The sequence below is a fragment of the Gymnodraco acuticeps genome, unplaced genomic scaffold, assembly GCF_902827175.1.
Source record: "Gymnodraco acuticeps unplaced genomic scaffold, fGymAcu1.1, whole genome shotgun sequence".
Taxonomy (NCBI): domain Eukaryota; kingdom Metazoa; phylum Chordata; class Actinopteri; order Perciformes; family Bathydraconidae; genus Gymnodraco; species Gymnodraco acuticeps.
The window spans coordinates 1-27,500 of NW_022991161.1; the positions used below are offsets into that span (position 1 = coordinate 1).

Consider the following 27,500-nt stretch of genomic DNA (forward strand, 5'->3'; position numbering starts at 1 on the left):
CTCTTCTCTCTCTCTTCCTCTCTCGTGTCTCTCGGAGAGACTTATGAGCAAATCAACACAATTAGGTCAAGACCTGCAGCAGTGTGATGTCACACACATGCAGCGAGAGAGGGGAGTCAAACAGGTGGCTAAGGAACGCACCTGCACATATACATTTATGTATATATACATATATATATATATTCCACTGTACAATACTTCATTTTACAACCTGTTTGTGTTTCATCTTCTTCTATCGTGCATGTATTTCTGCATTAACTTGGTCACTTGTGACATCCTCTTGCACTATTTCAATTTATTCTTGTACTATTTGTATTCTTTAAAGCCGTAAGTTTATTGTATTGCACCCAATGGTATGTCCTTGTTATTATTTCCAACACTGCATGGCCTAATGGTGATACGGGGTGTTAAAGTGACCTCACCCGTACAGGTGAGTGATTATTTGGGCTATACAGTTTGTGGCCATGTTGCCGGACACACACTGTTTTCGGTTCAAATAAAATGGTATTTCGAGCAATAACTTGTGTTGTGATTGGAGCGTGCACACGTCCGATTGGTCACATCACAGATTAGCAATCCCTCTGTGTAATGAGTGGCAATAGTCTCCACATGTTGTACGTACATTGTTGGAGGATCCTTCAAAACTCTACTGTAGCTATTCTGCATGACAATCCTTCGAATATGTGCTACTAATGTTTACCTTATGTTACTTGGTATTCATACCGAGACCTGCTCTTCATATTATCCTTGTGTGAACCCTTTCCTACCTTGTCCTGTGTTTTACTCTCATTCTGTTCCTGCGTTTTCTTACAGGGATGAATGAAGATATATCTAATCCTACACACTCTTGATAAACGTGCACACACGGTGGATCTATGTGGGCTTTATGACACTGAAAGCGGACGAAGACAATAATAATGAAGTGGCAGATTACACAACAAATGACAGGCGCTGAGAGCATGGACATGACGGATGCATCACAGTTTCGAAAGGTTCATATTTACAGAGGAAACATGGATGATGGATGTGAGGCAGGTTTGATTTATGGAAGCTCCAGAGGAGACCCAGTCATATCAATTACAAAGAGGGGGGGGACACGTCAGAGCCAATATATTACATTATCCAAATCGACATACATTTGAAGACATGGGAGTCATTTAGGGTTAAGCATCTTAGCCCAAGGACATGTTGACTGCAGGGGGGAAGCTAAACTGACCCTCTGATTCGCTTATTTACAGGAAACGGTGTAAACAACCATGAGAGGAAATACGCGGAGGCAACAGGGGAGCCCGTTTCTTTACAACACGATGTCTTACTGCTGCATGTGTGCGCGCGGATGGAGTAAAATGTCTTGCGACGTTTTTCTACTCTAAAAACCAGGAAGAGATTATCCCCGATATTCGTAGAAATCACCCTGAACATGTGTGCACGGTTGCAAAATGCGTAAGGATATTTTTTTTTAAAGAAAAATGGGGTTTCCTACCTTGCAACTAATGTGGGTCAGCGCGGATAAAACCATCGTGTCTGGATTCTCGTCTCGAATATAAATAACAATAACAGCGCAATCCCTCAGCGGTGAGAAGCTGTCTCCTGCTCACCAAAAAGCTCCATGCAACTCTCGTAGCATCGCGATGTTTAGGCTGCAGACACCCCCCCCCACCTCCACCCTGCTAAAATGCACACATAACCTCAAACACACTGTTTATCTTATCCATTACGGCTTATAATAAAGCTCCTTATTTGAATGCATATGACTCAGCAGCAGCGCTATCATATGTCCAAGCTCCTAAAAGACCCACTGCACCCGCTGCAGCAAAACAATGCGAAAAAAGATGTCAGGCTTTTTCCTCCCGCGTGCTTTATCTTTGCTATTTAAAGAGATTTAGAAACAACTCTTACCAACTGGCGCTTTGGAGCTGATACAGCCCATTTTCGCAGCTGCATGAAGAGCCTTTATATAAAAAGGAGGGCGAAATCTATCAAATCTCTTTCCCCCCCTGAAAAAAAAAATCCCCGTCTCCTTGCGTACCTCTCTGGAAAGACTCGCTCCTCATGTACGGAGACTCCGCAGTACTCACACCGCCGGAGTGACGCCGAGGGCATCACCGAGATCCCACTTCCCTCTCTTCTTCTTTCCGTGCAACTTGCTTCAAATCCATAAAAAAATATATATTTAAAAAAAATGTTATATTGTATTGTTTCTGTGTTTTTGGATTCAGCTTTACGTCACCGGTTGAAGGGTCGCGTGGCTCAGCACCATGGACAGCGCGAGGTTCAGCACTACGGAAATCATGGATCTCCTCCCCGGCTTTTGGGGTGCAGAGGACGGGGTTTCCCTTCCTGTCTCAGCCGGTCACGCGGATCTCCTCTCCCTGCGGTCAGATGGAGGCATTGGATTACAAACAAAACAACACGCTTAACTGCTTATATATGTCCCCGCCAGAATATGAGTTTCCGCCTCTTTGCACGGTCTCCTCCTGCTAGGTGGAAGCGGAATGAGACGTGATTGGTTGCTGTCACCTTACATGCCGAAGACATGGGAAAGGGGGCGGGGTTAGATGTGCACATATATGAGAAGTTGTCAACCAGGGGATTGCATTTCCGCTCATCCAGATATCTGCTGACATCCAGACAAATGAAGAGCATACTGCAACAGGTCTAAAGAGGAAAGTCAGTCTGAAGCATCCTTTGTGCTCCAGTCAATCCTCTCAGTAAACACAGCTGAGTCCAGATCAAATGCTCGCTGAAGGCTCTTTGAGCAGGGTTTCTCTCACTGATTGTGCTGTTATGTTACATGTTTGTGGTTTATTTGTCATGCAATAGGTCTTGATATGTGTCCATGTTGATGTTACACATGGAGCTGCTGTGATGCGAGTCACATTTCAGACTTGATCTGAGTATTATCGTTGGATGCTCAGGGATAACAAGAGAGACATGATTTGATTATCTGCACCCCTGTCGAGAACAATCAAACCGTTTGAGGGCGAAAAGGTCGTGTTGGACCTAAACATGCCCCCGGGCGTTATGCATGGTGTTGTGCAGAAATGGGTCCATCCAATTATGGCAGCAGGAGAGAGGAGAGTGTCATTTATCACACGCAGTCTGACACGTTTCACACTGCAACACTGCTGCCTTGCTGCAGGCAAAATACGACCTCGGAGTGCATGCATGCACCCAAACACAGGCAATGTTTCCAAAAGGAGTTAGGCGTGTTCAATCTGAAAAGAACGAGGGTGTAAATAAATATAAACGCATATTTTGAGGCCTATTTGTAAGCATCGTCTTCATGCAGGTGAAGCAGCACCTCTATGCCCCCACTGAGCCTATATCTGTTACAGGAGGACAGATACTGGATCTCTCAATTCCCCTAAAACATGATGACTAAACGGCTCTGAATGGGGGTGTAAAGGTGCTCAGGGGGGGCTGCTTTGTTACATTTAAAGCCACAGAGAACCACATTGACGCTCACATGTATCTTGTTGAATTTGATCCTGAGTGCAGAGAGGTTCAATGTGAGGCACTATTTAAAGATGGGGACATTTGAAATGCATTCATTTAGAACTATTGGGTCTCAACTGCATCTATATTTCACTGCCTGTGAAGCCTTTAAATCGTAACTTCCACCAATCTCCCACATAAATGTAAATGGTGGGCGTTTGGGGGTAATAGAGGCAGTTAGATGCATTTCAAGATTGCATTCACAAGCTCGATGGAAATTGACCAAGATATTAAGATATACAGGAAAATATATTGAGGTGGTAATGGTGCTGAACCATCCGCAAAAGAGACTTTGGATCGACGCTTCAGTGCACATTGTGTGTGCGTAATACGCGTGATATATCCAGAGAAAGACAGAAGAGAGGAATTGAAAAACCTGTTGGTGCTACAGGTGTTTTCAAACTGTGAATGCACCCTCATCTTCATCAGGGGAACATTTAGGGTCGAACAACAACATCTTAATGAGCGGTAAAGACGATGAAAACGACCTCATTCCTTTCAAATAAACAGGTCAAATGATCCACATGTGTCCATGGTCACACATTCAACACGTGGGAGGACACACGGTGTTCACGGTGTTATTTCCGCTTCTGCGTGTTTTCCCTTCAGAGCGCAGAAGACCGTAATCTCCTGTACTTCCTCTTTTCCTGCAATGCGCACTCAAGTCCCATTTCATAACACATGAAAGTTGCGGCAGAGCCACGTCTCATGCATCCTCTCCGAGCCACATGGCGCTCAGGGTGGTGCTGCAGCGACCCCTAGAGGAAGGAAGCGGTACTGCGGGGGCACACACACACACACACACACACATTATTCAGCTGATTATTTTCCGGATTAATCGATTAGTTGTTGTCAAATTTGTTTCGATCAGAGCACAGGTACACAGGTACACACACACACACACACCTTCTCCCCTGGGGGCAGAGAGCCTGTTGCGCAGTGTGGCGGCAAAACTGAGAATGAGAAGCAATAATCTAGTATTTTGTACCTTACTTGTCAAGTGATCAAGTCAGACACTCTGTCCAGATGTATTTCTCTGTCCCCTCTGCAAAAAAAATGTATTGGCAGAAGAGCGTTGATGTTTAAATCCCCAGCAGACTTGACCTGCTGCTGTTAGACCATCATATGTTTCAGCCTCATCATCTCACTCTCAGCTGCTCTGCTCTTGTTATTGATGAAACTGATCTATTAGACACTACTGTCTCTCAAACTGTAATGATTGTATGTATTACGTCATGAATTTTACTTAACAGACTGTACAGGTTTCTCCTTGTTTGTAATGCTTTGCTTTCTGTTATTTTGTTCATGTTGCTTTTGTCGGGACCCCCTTGAAAACGTGATGGTGCATCTCAAGGGGTTCATCCTAATGAATACATGTATATAATCAGAGCCTCGGGAGTCAAGTGGCTTGGTTCCTTTTCTTGCAAGTAACTCTAAATATATTACTGCTTACATTTTAGTTTTTTAGCAGGAGCTCCAACAAGCCGTGTAGGACAGAGAGAATACACACACTATACAGAGATGCTGTGAGAAACCAATGTGAGTTTGGAACATTGAACAATGTAAATCTATTCTAGTAGACTCAACAATGGAATTATGATCAGTAGAAATGGCCATGACATGGGACCTTTAACATATTTTTCTCCTTTAACCTTGTATAATGTCTGTAATATAATATAATCACAGATAATTAATACCGGTATTGGTCATGACAGTCTTGATTAGAAGATGGTTATTCTGACCAAACTGCTGTGTGTGTTGGATTTCAGTTGGTTACAATAAATGTAGTTTTCACTGAAGACAACAGAATGAAAACGATGCAACACAGCTCCTGCAGCATCCGTCCATCTGTTCCATACACGATTAATTACAATTCAGGTGCCAGTCAATGCTATCCATCAGTGCATAATGATTTGTTTTCTGTCAAGGCAACCAGAAACCCCAGACTGCAGCGTGTGCAGAACCTCGAGCCTGCCATCTAGCTCACATATTCTCTCTCCGCTGAAAGACAAGCCCTGGATTTGCAGCAAAAACAAAACCTGGTGTTCGATCCTCTCAAGAAATATGGTTGGATTTTGGCTCAAGTGGAGAAAGCTAGAAACTCAGTTCAACAAAGTGTAAGGCCAGTAATGACATGCAAGGAGGTAAACACGTTGTTTTTTAGCTTTTAAGGTTATTTGTTATAGCAATAAACCTGATTCTGAAGACAATGCTCAAGATACAACCGTTCACTCAGTAATTAAACCTTGGTGATGTGAACTGTTCAATAAACATCCTTGTAAACTGCACCAAAGGACCGGAAAGCATCTGTTGTGTGTCTGCGTCTGGATCACTCATAATCCTGTGAATAGCACATAAACAAATACAGGACATTGGAATAACAAAGTTGCCATTAAAATCTGTTTCAGAGCCAAGACTGCAGAGACGAAGGAGATCCTGATCGAGATCCAGATCGAGATCCTGATCGAGATCCAGATCGAGATACTGCAGACTTCTTGGAGGAAAATCTCAGTTTAGGGAAAAGGAGGAGAGAGAACAGAGGAGACAGATGTTGTGACCCAGACTGCAGGAGGAGACATCTCATGAGTGTCCCCTCAGGGCTTCAAACGAGAGTCAGCAGAACCAGGTGGAAGAGCAGGAAGTGGAAGGGGACATGAAGCGGGACAGGCGTGATGGACGGGAGCATTCATCTGGAGCAGGAGGCGGAAAACAAGACATCATGTGAAGAATCCCATCCACATTCCAAACAAAACAAAATATATTCACAATAACTTTCAAGGCTTTTATTCTCATAGCTACAGTGCTAAATGTCGATGAACATCTTCGTTGACAGGCTCTTCCAACAATGCAACACAATAAAACAGATACAACTGATCAGAAGCAGAAAAGAGCAATCGGACAATCCCTACAGTTTTCATGTTAAAAACTGTATAAAGATTCCAGTTTCATTTCAGTAAAGGTGTTTGATTACAAACATTTCCCTCCATTGCATTATTGGTCCCAAAGCTAGTCCCATTAACAACTTGAATGTTATAAAACAAATTCACTGACATTGCTTTCACCTCATTTCCCAGACACGATGAAGGTATTTGCAAAACACAGACTTTAGCTTAGCTTTAGCCATTGTTAGCCATTTAGCTTTAGCCATTGTTAGCCATTTAGCTTTAGCCATTGTTTCTTAATAAAACATATGTAATGCTGGGCTAAATATGATACAAACATTTCCCCTTTTTCTCAGTTCTTTCTTTCTTAAAATATAAACTGAACCCAGGTTAAGATTGATCAGATGTCTCGATCTTAAGTTATCAGAGAAACATGCCGAGTTACCGTGAGTGGAGGTATCCGAACAGCATCAGAGAAAACATGAAACTGCTTAATTCAGTTTAAATACTGGTTTTAATCACATGGTCTGTTTGGATATGAGGATACCCTTAAAGATACATCGGCTCCTAAACACCACTTCAAAGTCTGAATCCTAAATTAACCAACCCAGTCTCACCACTGCTTTCCTTCTCCCCATACATAACTTTAATACCAGACATAATGATTACACGTCACTACGCAAGTGATGTACATGAGACTGAATGTGTGTAAGAGAGGAGAGCATGATGCAGGCCATCATCTGAAACTAAATGATGTCCCCCGGCATCTCTTAATGAGTACAAGGAGGGTCAAAATCAGGTTTATTAAACTCCGAACCCCAACAGATGTCCAAAATAATTACTATAATCTGTTACCAGAAGACAAAAATAGGTGATCTTAAAATATTTTTTGCATTATTAATGGACTGCTGTAGTAGAATCGTGAAACCTCAATTAGTACTGCGGATATTAGAAAAGGATCAAATGACCTTTTTACTCTCATCCTGATTCAAAGGTAAAAAAATATGGTTTTGATGGACTGGAATCCTAATGGCTGGTGTTGCTTTACAGGGAACATCTGATTGGGTGGATCTGAAGCTGAACATGCACTTATTTGCTCTTCTTAACGAGTAGATGAGAAGACACATATGAAGTCAGCTCCACACTGCTCTCCAACATCCTCATTAATACACTGAACAAACTGTTATTATTATTATTATATTTTGATGCTAAAACCTTTGTACTTTTACTTGAGGAACATTTTGAATGTAGGACTTTTACTGTAACAGAGTATTCCTGCACTCTGGTACTTCTACTTTTACTAAGTACAATATCTGAGTACTTGTACTTTTACTCAAGTACAAGATCTGAGTACTTGTACTTTTACTCAATTACAAGATCTGAGTACTTCTACTTTTACTCAAGTACAAGATCTGAGTACTTCTACTTTTACTCAATTACAAGATCTGAGTACTTGTACTTTTACTCAAGTACAACATCTGAGTACTTTTACTCAAGTACAACATCTGAGTATTTCTACTTTTATTCAATTACAAGATCTGAGTACTTCTACTTTTACTCAAGTACAAGATCTGAGTACTTCTACTTTTACTCAAGTACAAGATCTGAGTACTTCTACTTTTACTCAAGTACAAGATCTGAGTACTTCTACTTTTACTCAATTACAAGATCTGAGTACTTCTACTCAATTACAAGGTCTGAGTACTTCTACTTTTACTCAAGTACAAGATCTGAGTACTTCTACTTTTACTCAAGTACAAGATCTGAGTACTTCTACTTTTACTCAATTACAAGATCTGAGTACTTCTACTTTTACTCAAGTACAAGATCTGAGTACTTCTACTTTTACTCAAGTACAAGATCTGAGTACTTCTACTTTTACTCAAGTACAAGATCTGAGTACTTCTACTTTTACTCAAGAACAAGATCTGAGTACTTCTACTTTTACTCAAGTACAAGATCTGAGTACTTCTACTTTTACTCAAGTACAAGATCTGAGTACTTCTACTTTTACTCAATTACAAGATCTGAGTACTTCTACTCAATTACAAGGTCTGAGTACTTCTACTTTTACTCAAGTACAAGATCTGAGTACTTCTACTTTTACTCAAGTACAAGATCTGAGTACTTCTACTTTTTACTCAAGTACAAGATCTGAGTACTTCTACTTTTACTCAAGAACAAGATCTGAGTACTTCTACTTTTACTCAAGTACAAGATCTGAGTACTTCTACTTTTACTCAATTACAAGATCTGAGTACTTCTACTTTTACTCAAGTACAAGATCTGAGTACTTCTACTTTTACTCAAGTACAAGATCTGAGTACTTCTACTTTTACTCAAGTACAAGATCTGAGTACTTCCACTTTTACTCAAGTACCAGATCTGAGTACTTCCCACCTCTGGGTTTATTTTGGAAGACTTAGCACATTTAAAGTTCAATGTTAACACAAATAAATTGAAATGGTTGTACGTGCTATAACTATTTATTCTACTGTCATGTTTTATTAAAAAATATCTGCACACATTATTAAAATAAAATTAATGTATTTCTCAATCCCAGAAAACCAATTGTGTCAAAGATGCACAATACAAATAAAACACATTTTAATAAGTTTGATTTCTTTGATCCAGTATACTTCCTTTTGGATGTGCATACCTGAAAACCCGCGTTCGTTTCGAATGAAAACACTTTAATGTATTATGTAAAGATCAGTTTATTTTTGATAAAGCGACGAAGCAAGTATTTCTTAGGTCTGCTTTATTGGTTTTACAAAACAGACCAGAGGGGCGGATTTACAGACCTATTTTATGTCGTAGAACAAAACATGAAAATATCTTCATCTTGAGTGAACCACAGACCGTATTTCAATGTTTATTTATAGCCCAATATCACAAATGTTACATTTGTCTCAGTGGACTTCACAGTTTGTACAGAATATCAGTATGACAATATGACCCTCTGTCCTTAGACCCTCTGTCCTCAGACCCTCTGTCCTTAGACCCTCTGTCCTTAGACCCTCACATCGTACAAGGAAACACTTCCAGAGAAACCCACAGTTTAAAGGGAACATGGGAGAAACCTCAGGGAGAGCAACAGAGGAGGGATCCCTCTCCCAGGACGGACATACGTGCAATAGATGCCGTGTGTAAATTGAAAAGATAATACATTTGCAACATAGGTAGTCCAAATGTTTGGATAATTCAGGCATCTAACCAAAAATCACATCCAATGAAAAGACGTTTAATTTAAGACAAGGAAACCTGTGTGTGTGTGTGTGTGTGTGTGTGTGTGTGTGTGTGTGTGTGTGTGTGTGTGTGTGTGTGTGTGTGTGATACAATATGTCAGTGGAAATGGTGTTAACCACAGACCTTATTTCAGACATCTAACCAAAAATCACATCTAATAAAAAAATGCTGAATTTAAGACAAGGAAACCTCCGGAAATGATAACATTCTAACTAATCTCCGGTCTTTAGTTCTCATCCCTGAGGAAAAGTGGACCTTACATGAGCACCAGAACCACCATCAGTGCACTGAGGAGGCTGCTGAGCATGGTGAAGTCCTGAATCCCCCCTGCTGAGTTCCCTGCGTGAGTGAAGGTGGTCTGCAGAGCGGGGGCCACAGTTTGCGCCTGGCAGTGCCTCAGGTCGGCTCCCACACAGGCAGCGTAGGCCATGGCGTGGGCGATGTAGTTCTGCTCCTGGACGCCCTGGAAGAGGTGGGCCATGGGTCCGCGAGCCAGAACCGCCACGTCCTCCCCGCTGTGAGTGGCCGAATCTGTGGGGACTGCCGCCATCTGAACGTAGTCCTTAGTTTCTGGAGAAAAAGATGGAACGGTTTATAATTTAGCTGCCCTCAAGTGGCAGAAAGAAACAGCTTTAAAAGGTCCCATCAATATATTATAGGTCTTAGATATATCCAGAGCCTGTCTCTGATTGGCTGAAACACCAAGCAGATCATTGCAGCATTACATGTTGATGTAGAAGAGACATGAAGAAGAGGGGACACATGTTGATGTAGAAGAGACATGAAGAAGAGGGGACACATGTTGATGTAGAAGAGACATGAAGAAGAGGGGACACATGTTGATGTAGAAGAGACATGAAGAAGAGGGGACACATGTTGATGTAGAAGAGACATGAAGAAGAGGGGACACATGTTGATGTAGAAGAGACATGAAGAAGAGGGGACACATGGTGATGTAGAAGAGACATGAAGAAGAGGGGACACATGTTGATGTAGAAGAGACATGAAGAAGAGGGGACACATGTTGATGTAGAAGAGACATGAAGAAGAGGGGACACATGTTGATGTAGAAGAGACATGGAGAAGAGGGGACACATGTTGATGTAGAAGAGACATGAAGAAGAGGGGACACATGTTGATGTAGAAGAGACATGAAGAAGAGGATTTTGCATAATAGTTGACCTTTAAGGGGGATTTGATGCTTTGATCAATCAATCAAAGTTAATATAGCCCTATAGCAAACATTAATAATTATTGTTGTTATTTATTCTTGTTGTACTCTTGGTTGTTTTATTTTATTTTGTATATCTATTAAGTATCTTTTATGGATGTCATTTGCTGTATTTTGGAGTATAGAGTGCTGCTGTTAGTTATATGTGAAAACTCCCCAAAAAATATTTGAATAATAATAAAAGTGGCAGTAGTGAAAATACTCAGGTTCAAGTACAAGTATGTCAAATGTGTACTTAAATACAATACTAAATGTACTTTGTTACATTTGACTACTAGAAGAGAGCATTTCAGAACAGACAAGGGAATGACCTTTACATTTACCCTGCTGTGTTTAGGTCTTTGTTTAATACACGCTGACATTTCCTTATAATACAATCAGCTGTACTTTCGCTCTCGCTGACATTTCTCCTAATTTAATTTCTTTATAAACCAAGAAACAAAATGTCAGTTCAGTTAAGATAATAGAATCACAAGAAGACATGTACACTGGAAGAAGTATGTATTCAAAGTATTCACATTGACGATGAAAGTGTCCTATCGTAATTTCAGCGTTAGTAAGAAATATTCAATCACACTTCGACTGGGGGAAATATCATGAAATACTTATTTTGCAGTGCTTTTGCAAATATAGTTGCCCTGTCCACAGTTTTACAGAGTCAACAGACGTCTCTTTAACAATGGTGGTCTATGGGGAAATGCTTTTTGGGCTGCAGGTGTTTATTCACGACATTAGAGCGGTGCAGGGATGACGTGTTTACCCGGAAGTAAGCTGCCGGTTCCCTCGACACAAAGCGATGGGATTTCTCCACAGGACTTTGAAAAATAGCTGGAAATAATGTCTGTGGAAAACGAACCTGTTTGATAAATGCACGTTTTGTTCAGCCGGATAATCTCCACATGTCTACCCTACTTTTATAATGTTCTAATCATAAATCTAATGTCCAGAAGCTAAATGCTAACGTTATGCTATAAAGGAACTACAGCCGAGTCCAGCAGCACGAGTCCAGCAGCACGACTTCAATGTCACGCCGACTTAAAATCCATATTCAAACACACAGACTCTAAATGGTACGAGTTGAAGCGTTTGTTTGAACAGTCTGCAGGAGGCAGGGACTTGCTTTCAAGCAGAACAGAAACTAACTTAGAGGAGTGTTCACGTGTTCGGCGTAATGACGTACAACGACCTCCACGACTTCTGTAGTCCAATTCAGCCACTTGGTAACAACCATCGTTTCTCAGACACGTCAACTCTTCAGAAATCACCAGTGGGGTCACTGCTGATGATTTAATGTCCTAGAACAAAACGTGATCCGTGTCTTCAATGTGTCTCAACCACAGACCTTAGTTCAGCTACTTTCCTAAACCCTATGGAGAGATCCCATTGGCTCTGAGACCAGGGAACAGGAAGTGGTAAAATGCTGACTCACTTCCTGGTTTTAGGACTCGTTCCTGCACCACTCTATGGCCCAATCCCAAACCGCCCCCTACACCCTACCCCTCCGTTTGCCCGTTCACGCGGAGGGTCCGCCATATTGAGGGCTTTTCCAAAGCAACGAGTGTGGAGCGGTGTGGAGGGGGCTTGAGACTGGTCTCTACCTGACCGGAGTCACGCTGTGTGTGTCCGTCAGGAAACACGCTGTTAACAAGTAGTTCCAGCAAACATCCACTGATAAACTGCGATGTTAACAACCTCATGATAACCTCATATGTTTTAACTTAGGATCAAACCTGTGTTTAGTCTAGAAAAAGATAAATGTGTGCATTTTATTATAAAGTTGTGTATATTTACAGACCCTGGGCGCCTCCCTAGGGAGGTGTTCCAGGCACGTCCAGCTGGGAAGAGACCAAGGGGTAGACCTAGGACCAGGTGGAGGGATTATATCTCTTCGCTGGCCTGGGAGCGCCTTGGGATCCCCCAGTCAGAGCTGGTTGATGTCGCCAGGGAAAAGAAAGTTTGGGGCTCTCTGCTGGAACTGCTACCCACGAGACCCGACCACGGATAAGCAGGAGAAGATGGATGGATGGATATTTACAGGCCGTTGCAAAAACTAAGAAGCTTATAAACATCAGGTTTAAAACTAAAAGAGCGTTGAAACACAATGAAAGATGTTTGGAGTTTTATTTGAGTTATTCATTTAAACCTTTTGTCTAAGAGATGCTGATTTGAAACCGTTGTTACATACAGTTACGGCATTTCCTGTTTCTGCCGGAGAGAGGGGAGGCCGTCCCAAAGCTTGCTGCTGTATTTACTCCCTCCATCTGACAGGAGGGAGCCTCGTTGAGCTGCGAGTGTGGCTACAGACGGAGTTCACTCCATCACGGAGGGGGAGGGTCGAGGGGGTGGTTTGGGATTGGGCCTCAATGTTATTGTTACTGGACAAATTAGGAATCAAGGCGGATCCAGGTCTTATTGTACATCCCTGATCTCAACCTTCTGTTTTACCTGGCTTGAGAAGTATAAGTACTTTAATCTGTACTGTGTGTTTTCAGACTTGATAAAATAAGATAAGATAAGATGACTTTATTGATCCCAAATTGGGAAATGTTTGCGTTGCAGCAGCATAAAAAACAACAAAACAAAACAAGGCTTTGAATAAGATGCAAAGAAGTAAACATGATATTCTCGAGAGGAAAACAAATATCTTACTGGTGTCCACGTTACGGAGGTCTGGCCGTTTGCCGTTGGTGAGTTTGTGTCCGGGTCCGTTTCCGTACATCAGCGTGGTGTAGGGCAGCATGTCCTGGGCCCACAGCGGAGATTTACCTGGAGAGAAAACACAGACAACAAACCTTGATTAATATTATCCTTCTGGCAGAACTGGGAATTTGTCACTTTGTCAACTAAATGAAACAAAATATATCTTTATTGTTTTAAAATACTTTTATAAAAAACAAGAATTAGTCATTTTTGTTTCATTATTGTTTAATTTGTTTTTGTTGCATTAGTGTGTGTGTGTGTGTGTGTGTGTGTGCATGTGCCTGCATGTGTGTGTGTGTGTGTGTGTGTGTGTGTGTGTGTGTGTGTGTGTGTGTGTGTGTGTGTGTGTGTGTGTGTGTGTGTGTGCTTATTTTAAAGAAGAATAATTTGTCCTGGTAACATTTTATGCAATGTGTCAGTGTAAATGTTTTTTAACAATACAATTGTGTTACCTACTTTAAAAACAAGGGACTATTTTTGTTTAATTAATGAATGCATGCTTGTGATATCTGCAAACTTCTTTGAGTTTTTAGAAACGTTTAAAATAAATGCATTTTTATTATATTCAGACACATGTTGACCTGTAGCGTACGGTTCCCTTCTCCAGCTTTTTTATTTATAACATCGTTTTGTAAATAGGACACATTTCTTCTAAGTACACGTCTTTAATCACCCTGAACATATTAAAGCCTTGGAGGACGCAGACACCCCGACAGGCTTAGCCTAAATATCCCGTCACAATAGAAATGTAATGAGCAGAAACTGAACGAAGTGTGGAACAGCATTCGGCTTTAACATCAGATTGAGTGCTTAATGGATCAAAACTGTTACTGTTATTACTATAATTACACTATTGCCATTTTAAATACATAATAATCTGCAATCCGACAGCTATAAAGGTACGAAATTGTCCAAAGCTAACAGATGTCACAATGAGACTTCCTGGGTTTATTACTTATATTAAGATTAAGATTGATTTGTCCAATTAAATATGGTAAGGGTTGAAGTCTTCAGGTAAAGGAGAGGGAAGAGTGCCGGAGAGGAGAGAGAGAGCCCAAGACAAAGGTGTAAGGAGTAAAAAAATCGATATGTAGACGCGATAAAGAGAGATTAACAGGCGGTTTGATTGTTAAATGGATCAAAACTGTCACTGTAATTACTATAATTATACTATTCCCATTTGAAAGACATACACATAATAATCCTTATACCTACAGCTATAGAGGTACACAATTGTCCAACCCTTAAATGTGTCCTACAACTAACAGATGTCACAATGAAACTTCCTGGGTTTATTACTTATATTAACATTAAGATTGAAATATGCAAATGAGGCATTGTCTAATTAAATGTGGTAAGAGTTGAAGTCTTCAGGTAAAGGAGAGGGAAGAGTGCCGGAGAGGAGACAGAGAGTCCAAGACAAAGGTGTAAGGAGTAAAAAGATCGATATGGAGACGCGATAAAGGGAGATTAACAGGCGAAGAACGACTGATAAAACGAGGAGGATTTAGAGAGACTAATGTGAGGGTGAGAGGGTGAGGAGTCAGAGAGGAGAAGACACACACACACACACACACACACACACACACACACACACACACACACACACACACACACACACACACACACACACACACACACACCTCTATTCACATCACCATCTTTTAAAATATCTGTATCTGGCAAGTATTAGCAAAACATCCTGAAATAAGATATATTATTATAATATACAATTGTATTAGTAAAATTTAGCGAAAATATTTCTAAAATTGCACAAACAAAACATACAAATATCAATGTATAGGATCATTCAAAGTAGTATTAAAAATCCTTCAAAATATAAGAAAACAAGGAAAAATATATATTGGAAAAATTGCAAAAATGTAAGGAAAAAAATAGAATATTTACATTAAATATTCTAAAAAACAAGACATTTAAGTGAAAATTGAAGAAAAATATTTGTAAAATAACAGAAAAAAATACAAGATTAAAGTAAACAATTATTAAATTATCTTGTTTTGGCACAAATGCACACACACACACACACACACACACACACACACACACACACACACCACACACACACACACACACACACACACACACACACACACACACACACACACACACACACACACACACACACACACACACACACACACACACACACACACACACACACACACACACACACACACACACACACACACACACACACACACACACACACACACACACACACACACACACACACGTCATGGAATAAAAACACACCTGGAGAGGGGAATGGGTGGAAGAGTTACGGATGGAAAAGGGGAGAATTTCTCTTGCATCAGAAAACTCACATTACATTACATTACATTTAGCTGACGCTTTTATCCAAAGCGACTTACAATAAGTACATTCGACCAGGAAGACACAACCTTGAAGAAAACAGAATCATAAAGTACATCAGGTTTCATAGAGCCAAACATTTCAAGTGCTACTCAACTGGCTTTAGATAAGCCAGCCTTTATTAGTATATAAGTGCTTTGTTAATAGTTCTATCGCTCGAAGTGGAGTCGAAAGAGATGAGTTTTCAGTTCACATCAATATATTCTAAATGATAACTATGTTTTAAGGCACTTATCGTTACACACTAATGTGTTCATCGCTTTAATGTTGCTGCAGGTAAAGGTGGATTCATTTGAAATAATGTATATACTGCTGGGTAGCTTAAAGTGGTTATTTTATGCTCATTTCCAGGTGTATATCAGTATGTAGTGTCTCTACTTTAAAGAGTCCTCTCCTGCTCATCTTCAGGTGTATATCAGTATGTAGTGTCTCTACTTTAAAGAGTCCTCTCCTGCTGATGTTCAGGTGTATATCAGTATGTAGTGTCTCTACTTTAAAGAGTCCTCTCCTGCTGATGTTCAGGTGTATATCAGTATGTAGTGTCTCTACTTTAAAGAGTCCTCTCCTGCTGATGTTCAGGTGTATATCAGTATGTAGTGTCTCTACTTTAAAGAGTCCTCTCCTGCTGATGTTCAGGTGTATATCAGTATGTAGTGTCTCTACTTTAAAGAGTCCTCTCCTGCTGATGTTCAGGTGTATATCAGTATGTAGTGTCTCTACTTTAAAGAGTCCTCTCCTGCTGATGTTCAGGTGTATATCAGTATGTAGTGTCTCTACTTTAAAGAGTCCTCTCCTGCTGATGTTCAGGTGTATATCAGTATGTAGTGTCTCTACTTTAAAGAGTCCTCTCCTGCTGATGTTCAGGTGTATATCAGTATGTAGTGTCTCTACTTTAAAGAGTCCTCTCCTGCTGATGTTCAGGTGTATATCAGTATGTAGTGTCTCTACTTTAAAGAGTCCTCTCCTGCTGATGTTCAGGTGTATATCAGTATGTAGTGTCTCTACTTTAAAGAGTCCTCTCCTGCTGATGTTCAGGTGTATATCAGTATGTAGTGTCTCTACTTTAAAGAGTCCTCTCCTGCTGATGTTCAGGTGTATATCAGTATGTAGTGTCTCTACTTTAAAGAGTCCTCTCCTGCTGATGTTCAGGTGTATATCAGTATGTAGTGTCTCTACTTTAAAGAGTCCTCTCCTGCTGATGTTCAGGTGTATATCAGTATGTAGTGTCTCTACTTTAAAGAGTCCTCTCCTGCTGATGTTCAGGTGTATATCAGTATGTAGTGTCTCTACTTTAAAGAGTCCTCTCCTGCTGATGTTCAGGTGTATATCAGTATGTAGTGTCTCTACTTTAAAGAGTCCTCTCCTGCTAATGTTCAGGTGTATATCAGTATGTAGTGTCTCTACTTTAAAGAGTCCTCTCCTGCTGATGTTCAGGTGTATATCAGTATGTAGTGTCTCTACTTTAAAGAGTCCTCTCCTGCTGATGTTCAGGTGTATATCAGTATGTAGTGTCTCTACTTTAAAGAGTCCTCTCCTGCTGATGTTCAGGTGTATATCAGCATGTTAGTGTCTCTACTTTAAAGAGTCCTCTCATGCTGATGTTCAGGTGTATATCAGTATGTTAGTGTCTCTACTTTAAAGAGTCCTCTCCTGCTGATGTTCAGGTGTATATCAGTATGTAGTGTCTCTACTTTAAAGAGTCCTCTCCTGCTGATGTTCAGGTGTATTTCAGTATGTAGTGTCTCTACTTTAAAGAGTCCTCTCCTGCTGATGTTCAGGTGTATATCAGTATGTAGTGTCTCTACTTTAAAGAGTCCTCTCCTGCTGATGTTCAGGTGTATATCAGTATGTAGTGTCTCTACTTTAAAGAGTTCTCTCCTGTTGATGTTCAGGTGTATATCAGTATGTAGTGTCTCTACTTTAAAGAGTCCTCTCCTGCTGATGTTCAGGTGTATATCAGTATGTAGTGTCTCTACTTTAAAGAGTCCTCTCCTGCTAATGTTCAGGTGTATATCAGTATGTAGTGTCTCTACTTTAAAGAGTCCTCTCCTGCTGATGTTCAGGTGTATATCAACATGTTAGTGTCTCTACTTTAAAGAGTCCTCTCCTGCTGATGTTCAGGTGTATATCAGTATGTAGTGTCTCTACTTTAAAGAGTCTCCTAATCCACTAACCCCTTGCCCCTATACTACCTAGCTTAGCACTTTTTACTTTTGTTGTTATTTGTCTTCTTTACTTGCTTGTAATGCCATTGAGCACCAGGAAAGCGCTATATAATTAAATAACATGTCATATTTAAAATAAATACTTTGGTACAGTACAAAGTAGCCTACTTGGTTAAACTCCACTACTGCAGGTTTCAGGAAGTCGTGTCATAATTACCCAGAATGCTCTGCCCTCTGAATGGGTATCCGTTGAAGGTGAAAGGGTGTGAGTGGTCGGCCATCACCACAGTGAGAGTCTCTTCCTCGTTGGTGAGTTCAAGGCCCTTTGCGATGGCGTAATCGAGAGCTACCGCCTCATGGAGCGCCATGGAGGCCCGTCCGGCGTGATGAGCCTGGTCGATACGCCCCCCTGAACACAGAGAGGATTGTGGGTAATAGCTTCTGGTACAGCTGGTGTAGTTGTTATTAATGTATCCGATTAAATTAGTCAGAATCAGGTACACATTAAAGCAATTGACTTGATGTAAGGATGTAAACAGTAGCAGATATATAACAACCGCTAAGCTAAAGGTGGCTAATGTTGGGCTATAAAGGAACTACAGCACGGTCACATAAATTCACGTCGCCACGGCTAAGCTAAAGGTGGCTAATGTTCAGCGTGATGAAGTTAAGCAGTCTTATTAATTAAGAAACTTGCCGTTTTTAAATTCACCAGTGGGGTATTTACTGGCATATTTCTTGTTGTCGAACAAAACTGTCAAATCTATTGTGCTTGTGTTAACCACAGACCTTATTTCTAACCAAAAAACACATTTTAAATACCATTTGTGGGGGAAACTTCGGTGTAGCAATGCAGTGGGAGTCACCGACTCAGGAAGGAGACATGGGGAGAGCTGGAGCTTTGATGTCAAACACTGATTGTTTATTTAGGAGCTTCGGCCGGAGAATTCACAAAACAAATCTGGAGTCAGAGGTTCTGATTTCACGGTAGAGTTGCCACGTCAATTCTGAAGAGCCTCTCTCTCGATAGACCTTTTAACTGGTTCACAGAGAGTAATCAACATATCTGGGGGGATAGACTAAACAGCAGGGAACACTGAATCACTTGCGTCCGACGCTTATGGCCTCGAAGATTTCACACCTTGGTGTCCACAAACCCCAAGAAGGAAGTGTTCCAGCGTACCCACAACAATAAACCATTTGTGACCGAGAGTTGCCCGGTCATAAACTGGTAACAACAACATATGGATGAAGCAGCCCTTTCCTTTAGGGAGATAACAGACGCCAGGGTCGGTCATAAATGTCAAAGGGCAAAAGGTGGATATCTAGGAGAATTATTCCCTAACACCAATGACTTCTAGACGAAGGAACAGGAAGTGCTTAAATCTTGCCTCATTTCTGGGCTTTAGGACTCATTCCTGCTCCACTATAGGAAAAGGGGACCTATACAGATAAATCTCCTGCATTTCCCTTCTCTCCTGGATGGTGAAGTTGACGCTGGTTAATACGTTGTGAGCTGTCAGAGATTGGGAGCACCATATGCCTGCTTCTATTTATACATGTATTTTAGAGAGTCATTGTGAAGACACTCAGTCCCCGGGCGACTGCCTCAGATTAAAGGAGAGATGGATGAGGAGGCCGCAGTGAGGTGAGGCAAACACATCACACACCTCACTTTAGCACACACACACACACACACACACACACACACACACACACACACACACACACACACACACACACACACACACACACACACACACACACACACACACACACACACACACACACACACACACACACACACACACACACACACACACACACACTGCGGCAAATTCATTGAGCTGTGTGCAGAATCAATGTCAAGTCACCACCTCGGCTGCAGGTACACATCATTCTCCAAAGTAGTGCATTGTGGGTGTTGAATAAACTCAATAGGCCAACTCTATCACATGTACATATATTAAGCAAGCTACAAACAATTACCAGTTGTGTGTTTTAATTGCCAATTAGGGTCTCTTTGTGATTATAACACTGTAGATCTAAACTGTGACTGTAAACCTGTGCAGTTATCTAACCGTGCAATATCACTCAGGATTATAACTGTATTACACTTTACGATTAGAGTTAGCGCCATCTTGTAAACGTCACATTACTCATACTATATCTTTCTAGAAAAACCACCGGTAATAATCATCATTGATTTCTTTATTGATACTAACATATACCTACAGTAATATACCACTGTATTTATTGTAATAAACACATTTTTAATTAACGTCTAATGTTAATATTCATATATTTTTCTATTTTATTTGATATTTTATTGCACATTTTTACTTTAACTTCTTATGATTATATAGATATTATTATTCTATTTGATTTGTATTGCACATTTTTACTTATGATTTAAATATTTTATTTTATCTTTGTATTAGTCTTGTGTATATACATATTTATATTCAATATTATCCTGTGTTTGATCTTCTTTTTTGCACATTTCACGCATTTTTTTGTATAATTTGTTTTAGTATTCTGCAAACGAGCAACCGTCACAATACCTAATTTCCCGCGGGATAAATAAAGCATCCTGATTCTGAATCAGTGACTGAATTGATCCAACTGGACCAGCAAAGTGGTTTCTTTGTGCTGTTTTCAACCGATTCGTCGTCTCTCTGGGGATTTCATTATCCAACCGTTGACGGATAATGTGACAGCGAGTGTGTGCAGAGTGTTTTCCTCACTGTTGGGAGAATACTGAATGTTCTTTCTATATCAGAGTAGCATGTGATAACAGAGGCCCTACGTAGCTGTGTACATAGCCGGATGTATGACTACATGGATGACGCTCAACACTGTGTTGAAGTTAGGATGTTCCTAAGATTGGCATGATGACACAGCCCTATAGAGATAGGCATATGACTGTCATGTGTATTTCTTATGCAGGCCTTAGCTAATCTTTGAACCAGTATTTTTCCATCTTGTTGACTGTAACACCCTCTCTTGTATATAAGCATATCAAGGAGTCTACTCTGGGAACTATTTGTCCCACGCAGCCCTGTGTGTGATGACTACCTCCATTCTTTCAAGGATAATAAATACATGTATCCTGATATTGAAGACCAAGCCGGTGATGAGTGATATTTTTCTAACACTCACCCTCCACTAAAAGGAAGAAGCCTTTGGGGTTTTTCTGGAGGATGCGGATGGCTTTCTCTGTGGTCTCCACGATGGACGGGTCCATTTTGGGATCCCGTTCTACCTCGAAGCGCAAATCACCGGGTTCAAACAGAGCTGGGGGAGAAAAGGTCAGAAAGAGTCATTTTGGTGTAAAAATAATACAGCTTTTCAGCCCACAGTGGAGGAGTAGCAAAAAGGAAAGTCCCATTTCCCTCCTACTCCTAACACTACAGCTGTTTCCAGAACACATGAAGTGATAAACACAGAGAGAGAGAGAGAGAGAGAGAGAGAGAGAGAGAGAGAGAGAGCACAACAGCTCGATGACTAAATCTCTAACGTTCCTCCACTCCACAGAGAACTGCATATAAAACCTTTAAAAGCTGCACTGGAGGAGGTGTAGGCAAAGAGTGGCAGAGGGAGTATTCAACTTAGCTATATTTATATATCTTTGATACAAAATGTTTGCATGTTTCACTAGCAAAATGTAAAATGCATAGAAAATTATATAAGATCATCAATAGAATTCTGCAAGACGGCCTTTATTTATATATTAAAGGTGGGGTAGGTAATTTATTTCACAAACACTTGTTATATTCCATGGAATGCTCTTAACATCCCGATAGCAATGAACACATTAAGTGCTTTGACAATAAATACATTAAAATTCGTCTGTGGAAGCCGTGGCGCTGTAAAAAGCACGACCAATCATCTGAGCCGGCTAAAATAACTGGATGGCCTACCTGCCTGTCAGCCTTCCATCTGGGCACAAACTTATCTCGTGCCCTCATTGGTCATGTGCGCGTTCGTGTGTGTTGGAGGAGGGGCTCTGGAAGGAAGTGGCAGATTTTTTCCGGTTGTGTATTTTCAAATTCTAGCGCAGACTCTGGTTTCTCCAAAATGACATAATAATATGTTTTAATATTTTAATTTTGTGATTTTGTTGCTGATGTAAATATATATGAAGCAATTGGAGTCAGGACTCAGAGACACGAGGAGAGCTGGAGCTTTGATGGCAAACACTGACGGTTTATTTGGAGCTTCGGCCGGAGAATTCACACAACATGTCACGGGCCACGGGTTGACCACACGGTTGAGATGCCACAATCAATTCTGAAGAACTCTTTCTGTAGCTCGAGGTTTTAACTAGTTCAGAGTGTAATAATCAACATTCTTCATCAGCGAGACTAAACAAATATGGACCCTGAATCTAACTAGAGCTGTCGTCCATAGGAAAGAATGTGCGCCAGGGAACCGACGTCCCTGAACAGTAAACATGGCGTCTTGTGCTCTGTCATAGACTGGCAACAACAATGCGCCCAAGCTGCCCCTCCTTAAGAGAGATAGCAGCAATACCCAAGGCCGTAGACCAGTGACCATCAACTGGCGGCCCACGGGCCAAATCTGGCACGCCAGACATTCTCATCTGGCACGAGCTGAAGCGCTGGCGGAGTGGTTAGTGCGTTTGCCCCCCACTCATTTTTTCTTTTTTACAACGTCTTGTGAGTAATGTGCAGTACCGGAGTCCAAGGCAGCAGCTGCGTAGCCCCCGCTGCGTACTGCGTAGCCTTCCCTGCCCTGAAGAAGAAGTGATCCTTCATTAGCGTGAAGAGTCTGCTTTATGCGCTCCGCAGTAGCCCCGTTGCGAGGCTCCGGCGACTTGACAGTACATGAGCGTGCTCCACTAGCACCCCCCGGCCAACAACTTCAAAATTCAGGGCATATAAAAATAGCTGGCCCCAGAAAGTGTCTCTAGGAATAATTTTGGCCCTTGGACAAATGTAGTTGGTGATCCCTGCCGTAGACCTATGCCACGGGAAAGGAGACAGTGAAAAGAGGAAAACGATGAACTGTGTCAAAGGTTGAATACATAAGCATTATTCCCCAACAGTCTTTCTTTTGCTGATGTAAATTAATGTTTTTATATATATATCACTTTACTTTTTTTAATGTTTTTTTTTTTTAAATGTTCAATATCAGGGTATATGCAGGAATCCTGAATTCAAATGTAAGAACTTTTAAGACCCTTCCCATACATTTTTAGACCTCATCGTCACTTGGAGTTTTAACCGGTTACCTTGGCGACACACTTTACCTCACATTCACTATATATAGTATTGATTGTCCTTCCTCCTTATCTTCCAACCATTTGGACGCAGACTTGCATTTCCCCATAACGATGCTGCTTAGCAACCGGCGTAAACGGACCTTCGCGCTATCAAGCAGTGAGCGTGCGATGTCCTGTTCAGATGACATCAAATCCAACGGGATGCCATCAATAAACTACACAGAATCACACTACACACCTACGCAATGATTACATTCAGGCAGACTGTAGAATACAACCTCTCTGGACCATTTATATACTTATTGAAAACAAGCTACAACATGTAATACCTTGGAAAATGCCGTTTAATACTTTTTAATAGCCTTGATTTTCGCTAAATTGATTTATCAACTTTTAATACTTTTTAAAGACCCCGCGGACCCCCTGGATATATATGTGGGGAAACTTCTGTAGCAATGGAGAGTCAGGACTCAAAGAGACACGAGGAGAACTGGAGCTTTGATGGCAAACACTGACGGTTTATTTGGAGCTTCGGCCGGAGAATTCGCAAGACATGTCAAAGAGCCAGAGGTCTGACCACACGGTTGAGATGCCACGATCAATTCTGAAGAAACCTTCCTCTCGCATGATGTCTTAACTAGTGTTGAGGAGGAGGGTAATCCACATTCTTCTCTAGATAGTCTAAACAGCTGGGGGCACTGAATTACTTTTTGACGCAGTTGACGCTTATGGCCTCGAAGATGTCACACCTTGGAGTCAACAAGCCCCGAGAAGGAAAGGTAAAGTGTGATGTATGTTGCTGTGTTGGAGGAGCCTGGGACTCCCATTGGCACTTTGTGCATAGGAGAAATAAAGCATTTGAGTCTTTGAACCTGTTGTTGGTCACTAAGCACCTTGAAAATATGATTCAGGTGAGATAAAGCAGACGTCACTGCCAGTTAGTCGCACATTAGGGAGTTACAGTTGTGTTTTTATTGCCATCATCGTTTATTTTGGATGTGCAACAACTACGCATTGTTCAACATCAATAATAGAATAATAACTGAGCAAACCAAGGCCACTATGGGCTCCCCCTTGCAGAGAAGAGCATAAGAGGGCAAAAGGAAAGGGTCAACAACAAACAACAACAAACTCACCCATGAGGTAGTCAGTGGTTTCAGGGTCAACAGCACTGAAATCTGTTTGATTCCACACGTAGCGAGCGACCTGAGAGTGGGAGGAGGACGGAGAACCGGTTTGTGTTTGTTTTGAGTCACCGGAGCTTTTTGTTTGTAAGTGTTATAGTAATCTAGATGCCAGCAGTTTGAACCGGGTGTCACAGTCTGCTCCCTCACTCACCTATTTTCTGCATTAGCATTCCTTAGTCACCTGGTAGTCACACCCTGTCTCTCTCTCTCTCACTCTGTTACACCCATCAGCTCCATTAATGTATAGGCCCACTTCACTCTCACCTCAGTGCCAGATCGTACTTTGCAGCATGCCAGTCTTTCCCGCATTACCTTCCAGATTTCTCTCCCGGTTTCGACCTCGTCTGCCCCTGACCAGCCTGCCTCGCCTGTTTCCTGACTCTGCCTGTCCCTGGATTATTCTGCCTTGTCTGCTCCCAGACCCTGCCTGTACAGGTCTGCGTCTCCTGTCTTGCTTACTCCTGGAACCCTCGCCTGTCCCCGACCAGCCCTTTGCCTACAATAAAGCTGGTTACCGACTATCCCTGGTTTACCGTGTGTTGCATTTTGATTCTCAGCTCGTTTGTGACACCGGGAAATGTTGAATACCCCAACGTTTTATCATAGAAATGTATAGTACGGGTCCCCAGAACATAGAAATTGCCGGATGCTAACTTGCCTATGTTGGGCAATTAGCACAATTGTCATAAATTGATTAGCATATGCAGATTATAGCTAAATTATGGTTTGGCCGATTTGTACAATTTTGGAGTGGTTTTGGAGGATGTTGAATCCACTTCTGACATTTCCAGGATCATAAATGGCAGTTTGAGTCCCCTAAAACATTACACTACTACATGTTACTTGTTAGACGCTTTTATCCAAAGCGACTTACATACTCAATACTGTGGGCAATCCCCACAGGAGCAATTTGGGGTGAAGAGTCTCAGGGACACAACGACATGCTGACTGCAGTGGGGTTTGAACCTGCTCCCCTGATCCGAACACCAACGCACAACCCACTGCAAAATGACCCCAAATTAACCAAAATCAGCCAACAGAGAGTACAAATGTGGCCACTTTCTGGTTAAATCTGCCATTTGTGATCCTGAAAATGTCAGAAATAGATTCAACATCCTAAACAACCAAAAACCACACCACAATTGTCCTAATCGACAAATATTTTCTGTCAATTTATGCTAATTGTGCAAATTGTCCATCATATGCAAGTCCCGTATTATACATTTCTAACATAAAACGTTGGGATACTCAACATTTCCAGGTTCACAATAGGACTGCTTGACTTTAAGCTGTCCTCAAAGGCTTTTATTCTCACCTGTTGCTTAAGTTAAGGCAGTTCTCTAAGTTTCTGTGTTTGAAATATAAATATTACCTTTCCGATTTTCATTTTCTGCCACTCATCGATGAGGTTACGTCCGTCTTTCCTTTTGCCCCTGGAGGAGAAATCTGCGGGGTATTCTGGGTCCTTGGTGCCCCTCGGGGTCATGTACTTTCTACCACCTCCAATTATCACCTGGACACACACACACACACACACACACACACACACACACACACCACACACACAACCACACACACACACACACACACACACACACACACACACACACACACACACACACACACACACACACACACACACACACACCACCATCTTTTAAAATATCTGTATCTGGCAAGTATCAGTAAAACATCCTGAAATAAGATATATTATTATAATATACAATTGTATTAGTAAAATTTAGCGAAAATATTTCATAACATACAAATATCAATGTATAGGATCATTCAAAGTAGTATTAAAAATCCTTCAAAATATAAGAAAACAAGGAAAAAAATATATTGGAAAAATTGCAAAAATGTAAGGAAAAAAATAGAATATTTACATTAAATATTCTAAAAAACAAGACATTTAAGTGAAAATTGAAGAAATATATTTGTAAAATAACAGAAAAAAATACAAGATGAAAGTAAACAATTATTAAATGATCTTGTTTTGGCACAAATGCACACATTTGAAGTCATTTCAGTAGTGACTATGATATCCTTACGTCTATATCGGTGTTTTTGAGCATCTGGGAGGCGATGTCTGTGCAGCCGTCCTTCTTGGCGGCTTCGGGCATGTCGGCGTCGCTGTACCACTTCCTGCTGGCGCTGTGGGCGTAGCTGGTGGCCGGCGTGGCGTGCTGCACCCGCGTGGTCGTCACGATGCCCACGGACTTTCCTACAAAATCAAATTGTATCATGATCAATTTAACACAGAACGTGCATCCTGTTGTATGAAGAATAAATAGTAGGGCAGTACGTGGGTCTTGGAAGAAAGCTTTTGTATGTTTTTGTAGCATCTTCTAAAGCCATGTACATGTGTTGTTGTACTTATAACTCCTCTAAATCATACATTTCAAATAAGGAAGAGCCAATTGGATTAATTGACAACGATTTTGAAACCCAATTCGGAAATGTTACCATCTTTACGTTTCTGTGATGTTGTTTTTTTTGGAACACTTGCTCTAGCCAGTATAACCGAGTGCTGAAAAAACATACCATGATGTTACAGTTAACTTTCATGAACTGGAAGCTGAAACTTAGGTACACAAACTGGACAATACTTAAGGAATGATCGGTCCATCGCAAGTTGCCCCTCGTAAAAGATTACAGGGCTTTTTCGTCTTTTGTTTACAAAGTTATAGGACCATCATTTACACAAACAACAAAAATGCTATAGAGAGGCGAAGTCCCTCCCCTTCCGGTGGAGCTCCATGGGACCTTATTTCTGAAAAAGTATGTATTGAAGTCAATGGAGAGAGAAAGATTATCTCTCCATCCCGTTTGAGTTGTGCCACGAATTACACATATGATGTTTGTCAATTTAAAAGATAATTTTGCAAGTCAATTTTTTTTAAATGTGTCGTAAAACTGTGAAGTAACACTTGTTTTTGTGTGAAC

The 27,500-nt window shown here is 41.1% G+C and overlaps 1 protein-coding gene across 1 annotated transcript in view; it reads right to left on the bottom strand.

The window, feature by feature from the left end:
- Positions 1-9,457: 9,457 nt before the first annotated feature.
- The window catches only part of alp3 (alkaline phosphatase 3), a gene marked incomplete at its 5' end in the record, with an annotated part of 21,542 nt that continues 3,499 nt past the window's right edge, over positions 9,458-27,500 (bottom strand). Inside the window, 7 exon segments of the mRNA XM_034237580.1 lie at positions 9,458-10,199; positions 13,510-13,626; positions 18,337-18,528; positions 21,282-21,416; positions 24,504-24,573; positions 25,927-26,067; positions 26,606-26,778. Coding sequence (XP_034093471.1) covers positions 9,886-10,199; positions 13,510-13,626; positions 18,337-18,528; positions 21,282-21,416; positions 24,504-24,573; positions 25,927-26,067; positions 26,606-26,778 — 1,142 coding nt within the window. The 3' untranslated portion in view covers positions 9,458-9,885.